The following is a 19,318-nucleotide window of genomic DNA, read 5'->3' on the forward strand; positions in this document are numbered from 1 at the left end:
CTAGTCTTTTCTTTTAAGGAGGGACAGCTCAGGGAATGTCAAGTTACTGAAGACTGAACTATGTAAGAAGAACCACTTCATGGCCAAAAAGAACACCACAGAGCTCAAGGCTAAGTGCTAGACCAGACACCTTGTAACCACTGATGTTGGGAAATGGCTGGGAAAAACGCAGCTCTGTGGGTTCATGGTGAAAAACAATTTAAACACAAACCAGTGTAGCTATACAGTGCTAAAGAATACATAGAATACATAGAATACATAGAATAAACCAGGTTGGAAGAGACCTTCAAGATCATCGCGTCCAACCCATCAACCAATCCAACTCCGCCCAAGCAACTAACCCACAGCACCAAGTACCCCGTCAAGTCTTCTCCTAAAAACCTCCAGTGATGGTGACTCCACCACCTCCCCAGAGTAACAACATACTGGGTTGCATTAGCAAGACTACAGTCAACAAATCAAGAGACACAATTATTCACCTCTTCCCAGTGCAAAGCCACATCTAAAATACCATGTCCAGTTTCAGGAGCCCCCATTAACAACAAAAGATCCAACAACTGAAGGCAGACCACTAAGACGTTTTGAAGGCTGAGGCCCATGCCACAGAAGGAGAAGCTGAGCACATCATTTGGTTTGCCATGTTTGTGCAGCAGAAAGAAAAGCAAGGAAGGTGGAAACAGTTCCCCTCCCCTTCATTGACAGGATATGCCGGTGGTTTAAGAGTGGCTCAAAGGCGGAGCAGGAGAAATTCAAAGTTCAACTAGACAAGGCCCTCAGCAAGCTGATCTAACTTTGAAGGTAGCCCTGCTTTCAGCAAGGGCTGGAACTACGATGCCCTCTCCAGATGTTGTCCTAGCAAGGATCTTTATTAAATGGTATTGTAAGTATCAGAAAAGCTGGCATCTTTACAAGAATTAATTTGCAAAAACGTCTCCTCAAAGTAACATTTCTGGATTATTGAGACAAGAATGCACAACATGTATTATTCATACATGTAAGTAACAAAAGGCTGTATCTTCAGCAGATCAAGTACAAATTTGACAGGTTTTAACCACCTTATTTATCTTTACAACTGTACACATGAAGAAGACTATTAATATTTCTCAATTCAAGATGTAAAATCTCACTTTATTACCAAAAAGCAGCAACAATCCCTAAAACCACAAAATGAAACCTGGAAGCTTTATTAATTGGTGTTTTGTTATTAAAGTACGTCTTCTGTACCAGCATCAAAAGACTTTCAAGACATGCGTTATTAACTTTGGCAATAATAGAAGCTTAACATCCCTAGTGTTTGTGGACTCACAAAGCAGGATGTTCACAGTACCACTAAGGTTGGAAGAGACCTCAAAGATCATCAAGTCCAACCTGTCACCACAGACCTCATGACTAGACCATGGCACCAAGTGCCAAGTCCAATCCCCTCTGAACACCTCCAGGGACGGTGACTCCACCACCTCCCTGGGCAGCACATTCCAATAGCCAACAACTCTTTCTGTGAAGAACTTTCTCCTCACCTCGAGCCTAAACTTCCCCTGGCGCAGCTTGAGACTGTGTTAAGCAAATGCCTTCAGTTTCATTTTGAAGTACTTAGAATTTTATCCCCAATACGAAGTCCCCTTGAATAGCTGCTGTAGTGGGCACTATCATTACAAAATTTGTTCTAGTTCTCTAACTAAAAGATAAATAAATAGTGCACATCCCTCCCTCCTACATACAAAAATTGATTAAAACAAATACACACAAGTAGTCACAATGTGCTCAGAAGGATGAAAGATGAGAATTTGCTACTAAAAAAAGTAGTACATGTCATGTGTCATAGTATATGTCATAACTGAAAATGCCAAGTAGGAAATTTTTTACAGCTGTGGTCATCAATGCTCTAAATACACATATCTGTATTACTGTAATTGCACCATTTTAACTCATCACAGCTAACTTTTCTGCATAAAGTTATTTTCCATCCTGTAGAAGTAGTAGGCTGCTTCTTATTCTGCTTAATGCTAAAAATGGCCATTTCTCCAGACCTTTAAAACTAGATTTATAGCTCATTTACAGGAAAGACCCAAACTCTCAAAGTTAGCAGTGTGAGGGCAGACATGCTCTTGCAATGTAAATGAACATACACTAAAACTAGAATGTGTTTACAAGCAGCACTTGAAAATCACCGCAGCTACATAGATCTGTATGTTTTTAGAACTAAAAATAAATAAATAATGTTTAAAAGATTAAAAAGCAGTACTGCATTTGTCAAAGGACTTCCAAGGATTATTTCCAAGCTGCAGCTTGTCAGCTGCATATAAGCAACAAAGGAGTACCAATTAACCAACCGCAGGTATGTAAAAAAATATGAAGGCGATCAGCAAACTATCGCAAAACCAAGCATCAGTAAGTGCGGCGTGAACATGCAACCAGGAGCATGCGGAGCACCATATGGCCTTTTTTCTCCCTGATTTTCTTTTATGATGCTCTAACTCAAGCTTTCACTTCCTTTCTAAGTCAGTCACAGACACATCTGAAAAAAAGTATTACTTTTCTGTCACCAAATAATTGAGGGGATAGGGCAAAGTCAGTTCCTAATAAGTTTTCATCTTCTGGTAACAGTTATATTATTAATTTAAGAATCACACAACAACAGAACACAGGAACTACTCCATGCCAACGAAAAAAAAAAAGTATTTACAAACAAACCTAAAGAGAGCAGAATATGTTTTAAGAGATGCCAATGGCATCCTGGCCTGCATCAGGAACAGTGTGGCCAGCAGGAGCAGGGAGGTCATTCTGCCCCTGTACACTGCACTGGTTAGGCCGCACCTGGAGTACTGTGTCCAATTCTGGGCCCCTCAGTTTAGGAAGGATGTTGACTTGCTGGAACATGTTCAGAGAAGGGCAGCAAAGTTGGTGAGGGGTTTGGAACACAAGTTCTATGAGGAGAGGCTGAGGGAGCTGGGGTTGCTTAGCCTGGAGAAGAGGAGACTCAGGGGTGACCTTATTGCTCTCTACAACTACCTGAAGGGAAGTTGTAGACAGGTGGAGGTTGGTCTCTTCTCCCAGGCAGCCAGTACCAGAACAAGAGGACACAGTCTCAGGCTGCGCCAGGGGAGAGTTAGGTTGGATGTTAGGAAGAAGTTCTATACAGAGAGAGTGACTGCCCATTGGAATGGGCTGCCTGGGGAGGTGGTGGAGTCACCGTCATTGGAGGTGTTCAGGAGGAGACTTGATGGGGTGCTTGGTGCCGTGGGTTAGTTGTTTAGGTGGGTTGGATTGGTTGATGGGTTGGACATGATGATCTTGAAGGTCCCTTCCAACCTGGTTTATTATTATTATTATATGATATGAACATTTCTCTTTGTAAGTCATTGTTGAGTGGAATTCTGCCATTATAAAGCACTAAGTTCATCTCTCTGGTGTAACAGAACAAAGCAAATATGATCAAAGAATCTTCTTCCATTTCTTCATGTTGTTATCGTATGGTGACATGCTTAGGCTAGAAACTGATATGCAAACTAGGAAAGCAGAAGAGACAGTGAGCAATGAAGTGCTTAGACAGACGCTTCCTCTTCCCTTCTTTTCCTCATTCACAAATTGAGAGAAAATTACACACTAGTGAACCCTTAGCAGCATTCTCCAAATAAATCTTTTTCCATCTAAAAACCATGTAATAGAAAATCTTTTTGTCTAAGCATCCAAGATCATAATGAGCATCAACCATGAATTTCTGTAATAGGTATTTGGTCAAGGCTGAAAACTTGGGTGAATTAACAAAACACAATGCCCCAAGCACAGAAACAGTAAAAGTTCTTGTTTCCTCATTTGCTCACTCCACAGGATTCTCTCCAGTTTAGACAATCCTTCCAAATAAAATCCTGAAATATATGCAAAAAATGTTGCAGGCCAATTGCAGGGAGAAACTACATCAGCCATTAAAAAAAAATTTACAAAAAGTGTTACTAGACATTCTGCTATTTTCCCAGGCAGCCAGGAGGGCCAATAGCATCCTGGCCTGCATCAGGAACAGTGTGGCCAGCAGGAGCAGGGAGGTCATTCTGCCCCTCTACACTGCACTGGTTAGGCTGCACCTCGAGTACTGTGTCCAGTTCTGGGCCCCTCAGTTTAGGAAGGAGGTTGACTTGCTGGAACGTGTCCACAGAAGGGCAACAAAGCTGGGGAGAAGCCTCGAGCACAAGCCCTATGAGGAGAGACTGAGGGAGCTGGGCTTGCTTAGCCTGGAGGAGACTCAGGGGTGACCTTATTGCTCTCTACAACTACCTGAAGGGAGGTTGTAGACACGCAGAAGTTGGTCTCTTCTCCCAGGCAACCAGCACCAGAACAAGAGGACACAGTCTCAAGCTGCATCAGGAAAGGTTTAGGCTGGAGGTTAGGAAGAAGTTCTACACAGACAGAGTGATTGCCCATTGGAATGGGCTGCCCAAGGAGGTGGTGGAGTCGCCATCACTGGAAGTGTTCAGGAGGAGACTTGATAGGGTGCTTGGTTGCATGGTTTAGTTGATAAGGTGGTGTTGGATGATAGGTTGGACACAATGATCTTGAAGATCTCTGTTTTATTGTGATTCCAATTATTATAAACAGTTTTAAATCCTTATATGCTACATATTCAAGAATAATTTTAACTATAAATATATTAAGCTAAACCTGGTTTGGCTTGTTTATAGTATATACATTAATGCACTCCCTTAATTTACTCTGATTTTCATAGTTAGAAACAAAAAAAATCTGCTATTAATTTGTATCAAAAATTAAAGACAATTTTACTCCAGTGAAAAGTTGCAGAGGCAATTGATTTGTGATCACAGAATTATGATTCTGCACAGTCAGACTAAGACCCTTGGAAAAATCACCCATTTTCTCTTCAGCTCTTTCGCTGACTTTTTTCCCCTCCCCAAATTATATGGAAACTTCAGCACTTGCAAGTACTTTCAACTGTAATCCAGAAAGTGTTCTAAGAAGCAGAAAACCACTGCTTCATTATTGCTACCATTCTGTAAAGCAATTTAGAATCCAGCATCTCTGCTTTGTACTTAACACTGGACAAGATAACAGGTTAACCACGAAAACCTCCAAGCAAACTTAACAGCCCTGCTGGCTTTTAAAGTCTCCTCAATTCCCTCTGTGCAAAAAAACTAAAAGTGGTTATCGACCAAAAGAAAGTGTAAATGTAATTCCACAACAAATGAGCCAGCAGTGTGTGCTTGCAGCCCAGAGGTCCAATCACATCCTGGGCTGCATCAAAAGAAGTGTGGCCAGCAGACTGAGCGAGGTGATTCTGCCACTTTGCTCTGCCCTGGTGAGACCTCATCTGGAGTACTGCATCCAGCTCTGGAACCCTCAACACAGGAAGGACACAAAGCTGATGGAGCAGGTCCAGAGGAGGACCACAAAAATGATCAAGGCACTAGAACACCTCTCCTACAAGAACAGGCTGAGAGAGCTGGCATTGTTCAGCCTGGAGAACAGAAGACCCTGGGGAGACCTAATAGAGATCTTCCAGTACCTGAAGGGGGCCTACAAGAAGGATGGAGAGGGACTGTTTACAAAGGCCTGTAGTGAAAGGGCGAGGGGCATGGCTTCAAACTAGATTTAGATTGGATGTTAGGAAAAAGTTCTTTACCATGAGGTGGTGGAACACTGGAACAGATTGCCCAGGGAGGTAATTGAGGGCCCATCCCCTGGAGATATTCAAGGTCAGGCTCAACAAGGCTCTGAGAAACCTGCTCTAGTGGACGATGTCCCTGTTGACTGCAGGGAGGTTGGACTAGATGACCTTTGGAGGTCCCTTTCAAACCAAACCATTCTAAGATTCTGTAAACAGTAATTTCTATTTCTGTCTTTCTATCAAGCAATACTACATAACAAGACAATCTAGCTGTTGAAAGTTGTGTTTTCCACATTCAGTATACTGCCATCAATATCAGAGTGATTTCCTACCTTCACAAAATGGAAAAATAATGTTATTATTGCAGCTGGTAATGGTTCTGAATAGTATAAACTTCTAGCCTATGCTTTAATACTACATCCTGATTTACACCTACATAAGTATTTAAATACTGAGATAACAACATACTACAACAGTAGAAGTATGTAACAGCATGAAACTTCATCAGATTGCAAAGAAAGGTCAACATAAGTCCCTACAACAACTTAACAGAAAAGATACAGTGATAAATATACACACTGCTACCTGGCAGTAATAGCCCCCATGCAAAAAATATCAGACTTTTCAGGGAAATACACAGATGTGCCCAAGATAACCTCACTAACTGCAAACTCTGATAAGGCAAGCTTTCAGCAGCAGACACTAGAAACAGCCCCTGCAGTCAGAAAGTGCCTGACAAGAGCTCTTGTGTGCTCTGCTCCTCGAGGTTTGTTACTACATGATTCATTAACAGACCATAGAAATTCAACAGGCCGCAGCCACAACAATGAGGAGGAATTATTTATCTAATGAAATTCTTTTTCTTCTTTTCCTCCTCAGATACAAGCTGTGAATACCGTTTCTCACATTTCCCCAGAAAACACTGGCAGCCACCCTAAAGTATTAGACTGAACACAAATATTCTAAAGCTGGGACTGTGCCAAAGACACAGCTGCCACACCACTGACAGTATCTTGAAGCTGTCTGAACACACATGGCTTTTCTCCTCTTGCTTTCCTCAACAGCTTTCTCAAGCATGACACATAACAAAAAGCTCCTTGCCCATTCCTGGAGCACTTTAAGACAAAACAACAGGAAAGAAAAAGGCAGTCTTGACCACACTTGACAAACAGCACGCTCTGCCAAAGAAGCAATTTTGGAAGCCTGTTTTCTAACTGAGTAAGTCTTTGCTTGCTGTCAGTTAATGCCATCACTCCCATTTCTTATACTTATGCTCCATTTCTCACAGTGAAGGGCTCAAAATAATGCCAATGTAAGAATGCCCATCATGCTTCAATTACTTACCAGTGTTGCAAAGATTACACCAGTAACATTCTTTTCCTTATATGTGTGAAGCAGCTTAAAGGTTGTACATCAGTCCTAGAGCTGTCCAGACTTCCCAAATTGTGACACCTCACAACTGTGCACTACATGAAGTGAAACGTGACTAGAAACATTCACACTCATCCCTGAAAGAGCCTTTTCTTCTTTCCATCAGCTATATTAGAATTATTATTGGAATTAAATACCCTGCTTTTCTTTAAAGAAGTAGAAAATATACTACTCCTGAACATCCAAACAATATACACAACTTGTAGAATCAATCTTAGCCATATTTTAATTTTATTGTCATGACTACCATGGAATAAACAATCTATAAAAATGTATAGGATAATTAAAATCCAATGTCTCAGAGCACAATTCTAAGTTTGAGGACAGTCTCATACTTCCACACACTCTTACATGGGGGTTGGAAGGGATCCCCAGAGATCATCTAGTCTAATTTCTCTGCTAAAGCAGGGTCACCTAGAGCAGGCTGCACCTTCAGGAAGTTTGCAGATGGCACCAAGCTGGGTGGCTGTGTTGATCTGCTAGAGGGTAAGGAAAGATTTACAGAGGGATCTGGACAGGTTGGATCAATGGGCCAAGGCTAATTGTATGAAGTTCAACAAAGCCAAAGTCTTGCACTTGGGTCACAACAACCCCATGGTAAGTTAAGGACTTGGTGATGTATGGTTGCAAAACTGCAACTTGGAGGGAGACCCGGGGGGACTGAACATGAGTCAGCAGTGTGCCCAGGTAGCAAAGAAAAGTACATAGCATCCTGGCCTGTATCAGGAATAGTGTGGCCAGCAGGGAGGTATCATCTCCCTGTACTCAGCACTGATGAGGCCACACCTCATGCATTATGTTCAGTTCTGGGTCCCTCACTACAGGAGGAATGTTAAGGTGCTGGAGCATGTTCAGAGAATGGCAACGAAGCTCACAAAGGACCTGGAGCACATGACCTACAAGGAGCTCCTGAAGGTGCTGGGGTTGTTCAGTCTAGAGAAGAGGAGGCTGAGGGGAGACCTTATCACTCTCTACCACTACCTGAAGGGAGGTTGGAGTGAGGAGGGTCCCAGCCTCTTCCCCTTGATGACCAGCAACAGGACTAGAGGAAATGGCTATGAGCCATGCCAGGTGAGTTTTAGGATGGATAATAAGAAATAGTTCTTCACTGAAAGAATTATTAAACATCAGAATGGTCTGCCCAGGGCAGTGATAGAATCACCACCCCTGGTGGAGTTCAGGTGGTGTGTAGTACTGAAGGGTCAACACTAGACCACATCCCTGAGTCAAAGGTTGGAATGGATGATCTTCAAGGTCTCTTCCAACTAGCTATGTTCTGATTCTGTGAACTCATCCAGGCAGGTTTTGAGTATCTTCAAAGGAGACTCCAAAGCTTCTCTGGGCAGCCTTCTACAGTACTCCATCACCCACAAAGTCAAAAAGCTGTTCTCCATGTTGAGATGGAACTCCTTGTGTTCTGATTTGTGCCTGTGGCCTCTTGTCCTATCACTGGGCAAAACTGAAAAAAATTTGCCCCATCTTCTTGATAATCAAGTTTCAGATATTTAGAAACATTAAGAAGATCCCTTCTCACTATTCTCCAAATTAAAAGCATCAGGTGTCTCAGCTTCTCCTGGTAAAAGAGGTGCTCCAGTTTCCCCATGATCAACTTAGCCCTCCGCTGAGCTCACTCCTGTAGTGTCCTGTTTCTCTTGAACTGGAGAGCTCAGATGTGAATACAGATCACAACCTTCTGAGCTCTGTCATTCTGTCAGTTCTCGACTCGCCTCACTGTCCACTCAACTAATCCACACTTTCTATGCTTCCCTATGAGAATAGAATACATACATACATAGAATAAACCAGGTTGGAAGAGACCTTCAAGATCATCGCATCCAATCCATCAACCAATCCAACACCACCTAAACAACTAACCCACGGCACCAAACTATGAGGAACTATGTCAAAAGCCTCATTGACATCCAAGGCTGACAACATGCACTACTCTCCCTTTATCTACCCAGCCAGTCATGCTATCATAGAAGGCCATCAGATTGGTCAAGAATGACTTCCCTTTAGTGAATCCATGTTGACCTCTCCCAATAACCATCTTTTCCTCCACATGTTTAGGCATGACATTAAGAAATAGTTTTCTCAAATCCCTACCATAAGGACCTTTTTACATGCTCTACTTCCAGCATAGTTAGAAGCAAAATTTGTGGAAGAGGTAAATCAGTTCAAACACAGTTAATCACAACTGTGTAATAAGATCTGCCCAGTCTCCTCATTAAGGGGAATTATCTTACCAACAGACAAACTGACAGAAAATACTGTGAAACTCAGCAGACATGGCACTCTTGGAGGCAGATAATGCACACTGATCACCACAAGGTCAGTAAAAGACCAAGGAGAAAAAAAAGAGACAGAAAGAAGGCCAAGCGATCAGGCCCAGCCAGCATGGATTTGAGAAGGGCAGGTCCTGCCTCACCAACCTGATCTCCTTCTATGATCAGGTGACCCACCTGGTGGATGTGGGGAAGGCTGTGGATCTAATTGTGGCCTTTCAGTATCTGAAGGGGCTTACAAGAAGGCTGGGGAGGGACTTCTCAGGCTATCAGGTAGTGATAGGACTAGGGGGAATGGAATGAAGGTGGAGGTGGGGAGATAGATTCAGGTTGGATGTGAGGAGGAAGTTCTTCACCATGAGAGTGGTGAAGCCCTGGAATGGGTTGTGCAGGGAGGTGGTTGAGGCCTCATCCCTGGAGGTGTTTAAGACCAGGCTGGATGAGGCTCTGGCCAGCCTGATCTAGTGTGGGGTGTCCCTGCCCATGGCAGGGGGTATGGAAGTAGATGATCCTTGTGGTCGCTTCCAACCCTGACTTATACTAAGACACTATGTAGTCTTTCTGGACTTCAGCAAGACCTTTGACAACATCCCCCACAGTAAACTCCTGGCCAAGCTGTCAGCTCGTGGCTTGGACAGTAGCACCCTGCACTGAGTTAGGAATTGGCTGGAGAGCCAAGCCCAGAGAGTGGTGGTGAATGGTGCCACATCCAGCTGGCAGCCAGTCACTAGTGGCGTCTCCCAGGGATCCATGCTGGGCCTCATCCCGTTCAATATCTTTACTGATGATCTGGATGAGAGGATTGAGTCCACCATTAGTAAATTTGCAAATGACACCAAGTTGGGAGCAGGTGTTGATCTGTTAGAGGGTAGAAGAGCTCTGTAGAGGGACCCTGACAGGCTGGACTGGACAGAGTCCAACATAATGGCATTTAACAAGTCCAAGTGCCAGGTGCTGCACTTCGGTCACTACAAACCCATGCAGTACTACAGGCTGGAGTTGGAGTGGCTGGAAAGCAGCCAGGCAGAAAGGGACCTGGGGGTACTGGTTGACAGCAGGCTGAACATGAGCCAGTAATGTGCCCAGGTGGCCAAGAGGGCCAATTGCATCCTGGCTGGCATCAGGAATAGTGTGGCCAGCAGGAGCAGGGAAGTCATTCTGCCTCCAGCCTCAGCACTGGTTAGCCCACACCTTGACTACTGTGTCCAGTTTTGGGCCCCTCAGTTTAAGAAGGATATTGAGAGGTCTTGAGTACAAGCTCTATAAGGAGAGGCTGAGGGAGCTGGTCTTGCTTAGCCTGGAGCAGAGGAGGCTCAGCGGAGACCTTATTGCTCTCTACAACTGAAGGGAGGTTGTAGCCAGGTGGGGGTTGGTCTCTTCTCCCAGGCAACCAGTGCCAGAACAAAAGGACACAGTCTCAAGCTGCACTAGGGGACATTTAGGCTCAAGGTGAGGAGAAAGTTCTTCACCAAGAGTTTGAATGTGCTGCCTAGGGAGGTGGTGGAGTCACCATCCTTAGAGATGTTCAAAAAAGGACTGGATATGGCACTTGAAGCCCTGGTTTAGTTAGTCATGAGATGTTGGGTGATAGGTTGGACTTGATGATCTCTGAGGTCTTTTCCAACCTTATTGATTCTATGAAATTAAGTGATGCATGTCCCAGCAACTATTTGCATCTCAGAAAGGTGGCAGACTATGAATTACAAGGCTACGGAAATAGCTTCTGAAGCAAGGTCAACGTATGTGAGATCTCCAGGGATTCCATGGAGAGTAGCTACAGAAAGGGTAGACACTCATATATAACTCCTTGATTGGAGAGAATCAGCCTGAGACACACATTACCAAGTCAAGTAAAGCAACTTTAAAAGGTGACTGGTAAAAAAAAAAGAAAATAAAAGAAACTAACAATTTAAAGGATTTCCAGTTGCAGATGTGTTGCAAGTAGACTAAGCTTTTTTATTTTCTCGTTTGGCTTGTTTTTTTCCCCTTGAGTCAAGCATTCACAGTAGCAGCATCTTCACTTGCAACAATCCTACAAATTAAGGACACCTTATACTACTGCTTCAGCTTCCTAACAGATTATTCAGAGAAATCAGCAGGCGAAGTCTGTGTTCCCAAAGACAATGCATAAATCAATTTGAGATCTGACACAACAAGATGAGAGAAGAACAGTTTCTCCTAGCAACTAATGAAAACCTGATATCAGAGCTGCAGTAAGGCAGGTGAGTCTGTGTGCATAGGGGACTGTCTTACTTGCTTTGTCTTTTCTCTCTGTCCTGTTCCAAATTGTTCTGTTCATTTCTCCACAAATTCCTACTCCTTCTTCCTCCACCCCCAATCAAGAAAAATCCTTTCTTCAGCAGAACTACAGTGTGACAATTACTTAACATAAAAATCAGAATGTAAATGGTGCTTTTACTTATGCAGTCCAGGTCCATCTAACAGTTCTCTTTCTTTCAAGGGTGGATGGAAGCAGACAATTGTAAAGAATGTAAAACATGGCATAATTTCTGTATTTCAGCCATTTTAGAGCTGTTAGTCCAACCCAATTGTAGAGTTCAGCGTGTAGTGCATCTATCTCTACCTGACTTTGCCTAATTTTAATCCACTTAGCAATTATGTTACAGAATTTAATTGCACAGTGCTTGAAAAGCTACTTTATTTTTCATCAGATAGCAGGTTTAATTCACTGGGTGGCCTAATTCCCATCTTTAAAAAAACCCAAACAAACACACAACAGCTATTCTTGCTTCCTATCCATCATTTCCGTGCAATCTATGGATTTTATAGACCTCTACCCCTTCCCCTTTATTGCTCTGTTTTCCAGACTAAAGATCTTCATCTTCCCAGCCCAGAGGAAGCCCAGCCCCACCTCTCATCCACTTTTTCACCATCTAGGAAACCTTTCCTTTACCAAGGTGATTACACCAATGCACACTGTTAATCACTTGGACACACCACTGATACACATAATGACACTAAAAATTATTTTACTCTTTGTGAACAATTCCCAACAGCTTTCTGATTGCTGCTCTTCTCTAAGTAACATCAGACAATTTACAGTACACCACTATGTAGATAGGTTTGCATTATTTTCCCCTGCATGATCATACAGCAGTCACAAAAATGAATAAAAGCACTGGGCAATTGTATCATAGGATTTTGCTACAAGCACCCAATCAGTTCAGATTTTATCAGTTCTCATATATGAACAAGCTGCTACAGTGCTAACACTATCATTCCTTAGGCATATTTTTTTTCTCTTGTACAAAGGTGGAACAATCCCACCTGAAAGGCTGAAAGAGTTCAGGTTGTTCTGCTTAGTGAAGCAAAGTCTCTAGGGAGACCTTACAGCAGCCTTCCAGTATCTGAATGGGGCCTACTGGATACCTGAAGAAGGAATTTTTATAAGGCATGTAGTGACAGGACAAGGGTTAACAGCCTCAGAGGGTAGATTGGGATGCCACCATGAGGGTGGCAAGGCACTGGAACAGGTTACCCAGAGAAGTGGAGGCTCCAAGTCTGTACTTATTCAAAGCCTTGAGTATTCTGGTCTAATAGGAAGTATGTCTGCCCAATGCAGGAGGGTTGGAACTAGATGGTCTTTAAGATCCCTTCCAACCCAAACTATTCTATGATCTGTTATCACCTCACATCTTCTTTAAAAAACAAAATATTTTTTAAACTATTTAAAGTGCCTGTATTCATTTCTATGGGTTTGTATCCCTCAACAGAAGGTAAAACAAAAACAACGGAGCTCTTCTTGCTCCTTCAGAAGTGAAAATGGCAGAAAGAGTTCAGTTTCTAATTACTCATTATTCATGACCCAGCAAGAATGCAAACTGATCAGACCAGCCAGTGAAGGATACACTTTAACAAACAAAAAATGAAGTGATGCAGCACTTTGTTTTGTATTGGTACTTTGGGATTTTATGGTACCAAAATGACCTACATCACAAAAGGATTGTCAAGAACCTCAGAATTGATGCATCTCTCCTGTGTTATTGCTGTGTCTGGAAAACATCTTGTATCCAGCCTGGGCTTGCTGTATATGTAGGAATCAATTTCAGCTGAGCTTTCCACAGACACTTCAGTGGAACAGCAAAAGAACATGTAGGAAAAGCACATCACCCTGCAGGATCCTGAAACTGACTGCTCTGCCAAATCCCTCCTGCACTCTTGGAAAGAGGTGTTAGATGCACCGCTGAGCACTTCCCTGTGGTTCCAGACATGCACCTGCTTTGCTTTAGAGCTTTGGTAACACCATACAATCAGTCCTCCAAAGAACAAGTTTGAACAGACCAATGTATGCAGCACACTACTTGCTGAAATACCTAAAATTCAGTCTAAAACAGCATACACCACAGATTAGTTTTCACTTACAAAGTACATAAAAACAAAATTACATTGATACAACTGTTTTCTCACAGATTACTAAGCACTATTCTTTTGTTTCTAAGCAACCAGTATAAATCCATTTCCTCTTCATCTCTGGGAGTAACATTTCATAGTTGGAACACTACCTAATCTTCAAAGTATGTTAAGTTTTACAAGATCATATACTTTTGCCATAGACTTACTAGTTTCTATGGCATCAAACATTACAACTGAAAAATCTGTACTACTTTACATGGAACTCACACATATATTTAGTTGTACTACAACAATTCTTTAGTTACCCAGGTTGCACATCCTGCTTTCCCACATTAAGGGAGTAGTCAGCAGACCCAGGATCTGTGGGACTACAGGTTAAACCTGCTATAAGACATGACATACTGTTGATTGTTGAGAACATGGAAGCATTTCTAGATAATAAATTCCAAAGTTATGCAAATATCTAAGACATTGAGGAGGTCCTGGCTTGTCATATTCTCATGAAAAGTCACCTGGAAGAGTTAAAAAAAAATATATCTATTGCAAGCCCATGCAACAGAAGTGTTCTGCCATTCACTGATTACATAAGGAGATGCTCTGCAGTACTTGCAGACTTCAACTCCAGTATGAAAACTGCATTTGATAATTCAAGTTCCATTAAGGTTTGCATTTTAATGGGAGCAATATAAAACTTGTTCCAAAATTCACCAAGGTATCAATATAAAAAAGTATTATATGTATATAAAAAAGTAATTCTCTGTCCCTTAGCCTTCCTCCTTGTAAGTGTCTGGTAAGTTAATAAAACATTAAGACAGAACTTCTGTTCCAAGGCAGAGTATCTTTTTTCGCTGTAATGTAATACAAACATACCTTATCTCACCCCTAAAGTTGGAGCCCGTGTCTCATTCCAATGTACAGTGTAATGTTTAGCAAAAAGAAGTCACCTCAAAGAAATGCTTACTTTTAAAGACAACTCCAAGAACACCTCTTCAGAAAAACTACAATTCTGCAAACCAATTTTTACCAACTTTTATGAAACACTACCACCAAAAAAAAAATAATCTCAGCAACAGAATAGACCAGACCAGGTTGGAAGAGACCTTCAAGATCATCATGTCCAACCTATCAACCAATCCAACCCACCTAATCAACTAAACCATGGCACCAAGCACCCCATCAAATCTCCTCCTGAACACCTCCAATGATGGTGACTCCACCACCTCCCCGGGCAGCCCATTCCAATGGGCAATCACTCTCTCTGTATAGAACTTCTTCCTAACATCCAGCCTAAACCTCCCCTGGTGCAGCCTGAGACTGTGTCCTCTTGTTCTGGTGCTGGCTGCCTGGGAGAAGAGACCAACATCCGCCTGTCTACAACCTCCCTTCAGGTACCTTTAGCTAGCTTTAGCTATCATTGTAGGCTACTGTGTTTTTCAAAAGCTGATAAAAACTTAATTAACACACTGGGGGGAAAAAAGCTTACAAAGCACACATTACAAATTTCTAAGCAATTTTACAACTTATGATTCTCTTACAATACCTAGCTGGAATAAAACATATACATTATTACTATACTACATTAACCACATCACGTTACTGCTTTACTTGAAAAATGAATTTTTGATGCTGAATGCCCAGTAAAACTGATTACAGAAATTCACATCAATAAGTGTCTATATTAACTCTTCTTACCTCTAACAATGAATAACGTTTAATAATACCCTACCAGTACAGGCAGAATCTTACAAGCTAGCAGATTTGCAACTATGGAAGAACAACAGTTTCTTACTTGGTTTGATATGCCAAGAGGTGCTTCTGCAGTTTAAGTGGGGACAGATTTTTATGTATAAACTCAGCTTCATTTTTGTACAAGAAAGCATACCATTTTGACATGAGGTAACAGCAACAGTGGCAACCAATTTGGTACAGAACATGATTTAACTGCCACTGCAATCAAGCACAGTCAGAAACATGCCACATTAAATACAACTGAAGGCTTACTTATACACGCATTAAATAAATTTAAGACAAACTAATAAAAGAAGTCCTAAGTAAAACAGTATCAGCCAAACACTTAAAAGTGTGGATGCCTAGGTTATTCATTTTTTAAGTGCAAAACCACTGAGCTAAATAAGATCTTTAAACTATTGTTTCTTTTTCCATTCCATCACACATTCCTCGAAAGTATATGCATCCATTTCCCCTCCTTCATACTACTGTTCCCAACAGAACTAGGTCAAGGCATAATTCCAGATAATCAGCCCAGTACTTGCCTGATCATCTTTCTGTCTTTGGCTCACACCCTGCAGTATTGCAAGAATAACAAATATTTATAGGCAGTCAAGAGTATATGCCCCAAAGGAGAGGGGCAAACACTCTGGAACAACAGATCATTTTAGAGGTGCCTTATATATGTACTGCCCCAACCTGAGAGCAGTTTATCAATGGTAGTCATTAAGCTGACAAAGTAGCAAAGCAACTCAAAACCATGATAAAATTTTGCATATGAAAATGCAAGCAAAAAAACCTATAAAGATTCCTTCTATGGAGAGCTTTGTCCTTTTCAGAACAAGCATGGAAGAGAAGGACATGAGTTTCCAGTTATAGCCAAAACCTCCCTTTAAATAAGCTGATGTTATGAAAACTAGCATAAATAGCTGATAGCAAAGAATCACAGCATTGTGCACTCCAGAAACATTTAAAACAGTATTTTTGAAACACATGATAAGCTTATCTAAGAAGCAGACTTAAAGGACGCTAATTTTCTCAGTTTGGTGTGGTGGGTTGAAGTTCCCCCCCCCAACATTAACTTTTCTGCTCAGAATCTGTAACTAAATTTTAAAGGCACAGCCTAAAACCACCGCAGTTTGGTTAGCATTATCACAGAGTAAAGCTTTAAAAGCTGGGTAAACACTGTAAAAGCTAAGCTATCAAACACAGCATTAACCAGCTGGTGCAAAGAGTTGATTATCCCACTGCATTTAGCATTGGCACGGCCGCCGAGTACTGTCTGTACAATTTAAGCAGCACATTAAGGGCCTTGAATGCATCCAGAGGAGAGCAACTAAGCTGGTGAAGGGGCTGGAAGGAACGTCCTATGATGGACTTGGGGCTTGTCTAGTCTGGACAAAAAGGAGGCTGTGGGGCAATCTCATTACACTCTACAACTTCCCAAGGAAGAGATGTGAAGAAGGAGGTACCGAGTTCTTCTCCCGGGGATCCAGTGACAGGACATACAGGAACACTTCTAAGCTGTGTCAGGGAAGGTTTAGGCAGGACATTAAGAAGCATTTTGTGGTGGTGATACAACACTTGAACAAACTCCAGGCTTGTGAATGTTTAAGAGGCATTTGGACAATGTCTATAATAGCATGCTTTAACTTTTGGTTGGCCCTGAACTGGTCAAGCAGTTGGACTAGATAATCACTGCAGGTCCCTTCCAACCGAAATATTCTACTCTAAACCATATGTTTTACTCTTTTACAACTAAGCCATGTATGAAATCAGAGTTCAAAAACACCACAAAGTTAAAACAACCCTATAGAAGTATCACCAAAATGCCACTGGAAATAACGTTTCTTGCCATCTGAATGTTTTTGCTCAATTACCACCAAGTAAGCTGCTTTTTATTTTGGTAGTTAGAATTGAGCTTTTGTTTTGGTGAAAAGTTTGAGAGTAGTTAAGGAAAAAAAGCCCTAAATGTTAACTAAAAAAACAGTTACTTTAACCACTTAAGAACAAGCAGAACAAAACCAAAAATGAAAAAATCAACTGCTAGTCAAGAATGTCCAAAACACCTCTAGACTAGTGAAGGAGTTGCAGAGCCTGTACTAAGTACTTCAAAAAGCACAATTCATTGACAGACGTTGTGCCAAAAGAGACAGTGTGTCCAACGATTAAGACAAGAAAGCAGGAATACCTGGGTTCAAACCTCACGTGTCTATTTACTTTCATTCCACTTTTCCCATCTTACTTTCCCTGACGAAAGGGAGCACAGCGTAATTAAAACAATAAAACTACCGGCAACCGCCAGGCCTCCTAGCATTTGCTGTTGCCGACACACAGCCAAGGCAGACCTCGGGGAAAGATGGTCGTAAGGGGCAGCAGGCCGGCCGCAGCACAGCGTCCCCTGGAATCCGCCTGCCCTCAGGCCCACCGGCCGCGCAGGCCCCCGGGGAGGATCAGGACCCCACCAGGTGGCGGCTTCTCCTAGAGCAGGCAGCTGGGGCATGTCTCTCTGCAGGGCCACCAAGGAGGCCCAAGAGCTGTTCCTGGCGGTAAGTATAAGCCGCTCCAGCGACAGGCCCCAAGCGCACCGCGAGCGACTCCAAGCCGGGGCTCGGGCGGTGACGTCCCCTCACCGTTGCACGCTTCGAAACAAGAGAACTCCACAAACCCCGCACCGCTGCTCAGAGTTACTCGCAAAGACTCAGATGCCCGCGGCCGGTGGCCCGCTCAGCAGTGGGCACCGGTCAGGCTCGGGCGAGGCCTGGCACCCCGGCCCCAGCCTCAGCGAAGGCCGCGGTGCAGCCGAGGACGCCCCCACTTACCAGCCCGACTCGGAGAGCGCCGCCCTAGTCCTGTCGGCCATGGCGCCTCCTGCCGCCGCTCACCCACAGAACTTGGGGCCGCTGGGGCGGGGCGGCGCGGGCGCGCGACCGCAGGGCGCTGCAAGGAGGCCCGGCGCTTGGAGGAGGGACGCGGGACCCGCTCCTTCCCCCGCCCCTCGACCCTGCCCGGGCACTCGGCCCGTCCAGCTCCGGCTGGGGAGAGAGAGAGGGAAGGAAGGGGCGGAGGCGGCGCAAGCAGAGACGAACAAAGCCCGCGACCGGCTGCTACGGCTGTGGGGGAGGGTGTCTTGCCGCCTGCAGGGAAGTCGCTGCCGCCATGGCGGAGAAGGGAAGCAGTGAGGGCAGAGAAGGAGGTGCCGCGGGGCTGGGAGGGGGTGGAGCGCGGCCCTTGCCTCCTGCCTCCAGGCTCACTGAGGCAAGGGCAGCCCGGCCTTGGAAGGTAGGGCTTCACGCAGCTGTGTGGCGGGGCTTTGCCGCCTGGGAGCGTTGGCAGTGGCCAGCGATCTGCCTCCTTATGGAAGAGAGAAAAAAGTATCTTAAGAGAGTTTCATCTATAAATAATATTATTGTTGATAACAGCGTGTGGGAAAGGACTCGAAATAGGAATTGCAGATGAGGAGGGGTATTTAACCTTTACAGTGACAGGACGTAAAAGGCTGTTCCTGTGTTTCTCTAACGTCTTTTAAACAATGCTTTGCCCTCAAATACTCATTACTGACATGAATATTTTTGTGATCTGCTTTTTAATGGGAATTACACTTTAAAAAGGAATAGCACTATTTTGTTATTGATGTTTTAAGTGGCTCAGGTGCCAGGGCAGGGTGAGAAGGCTGTCCTCCTGTTTATTCTGTGCACTGCCATTCAGAAAAACTACAGGTGAATGTGAGTGGGTTAGGAGTTAAGAGAACTCCTACCAGAGCCTTGGTGCTCAGAGTTTCTGCCTGCCGGTGAGCACAGCTCAGTCCACACAACACAATTCATATTAGTGAGTCAGGTCCAGCTGCTCTGCAAACCATTAATGCCAGATGTCAATTCCTTTTTAT

At 43.4% G+C, this 19,318-nt stretch overlaps 1 protein-coding gene across 3 annotated transcripts in view; it reads right to left on the reverse strand.

The window, feature by feature from the left end:
- TDRD3 (tudor domain containing 3) overlaps nucleotides 1-18,498 on the reverse strand; it is a 119,230-nt gene extending 100,732 nt beyond the window's left edge. For 2 of the 3 annotated variants that reach the window (XM_054163052.1, XM_054163051.1), the window contains exon 1: nucleotides 18,255-18,498. Coding sequence is in view for 1 of the 3 variants with exons in the window: in XM_054163051.1 (XP_054019026.1) it covers nucleotides 18,255-18,295 (41 nt within the window). In the remaining 2 variants the exon portion in view is untranslated. The remainder of the gene's footprint in view (nucleotides 1-18,254) is intronic. The other variant, XM_054163053.1, reaches the window with a different exon arrangement.
- Nucleotides 18,499-19,318: the final 820 nt, after the last annotated feature.

Source organism: Dryobates pubescens, chromosome 7 (genome assembly GCF_014839835.1).
Source record: "Dryobates pubescens isolate bDryPub1 chromosome 7, bDryPub1.pri, whole genome shotgun sequence".
Classification (NCBI taxonomy): domain Eukaryota; kingdom Metazoa; phylum Chordata; class Aves; order Piciformes; family Picidae; genus Dryobates; species Dryobates pubescens.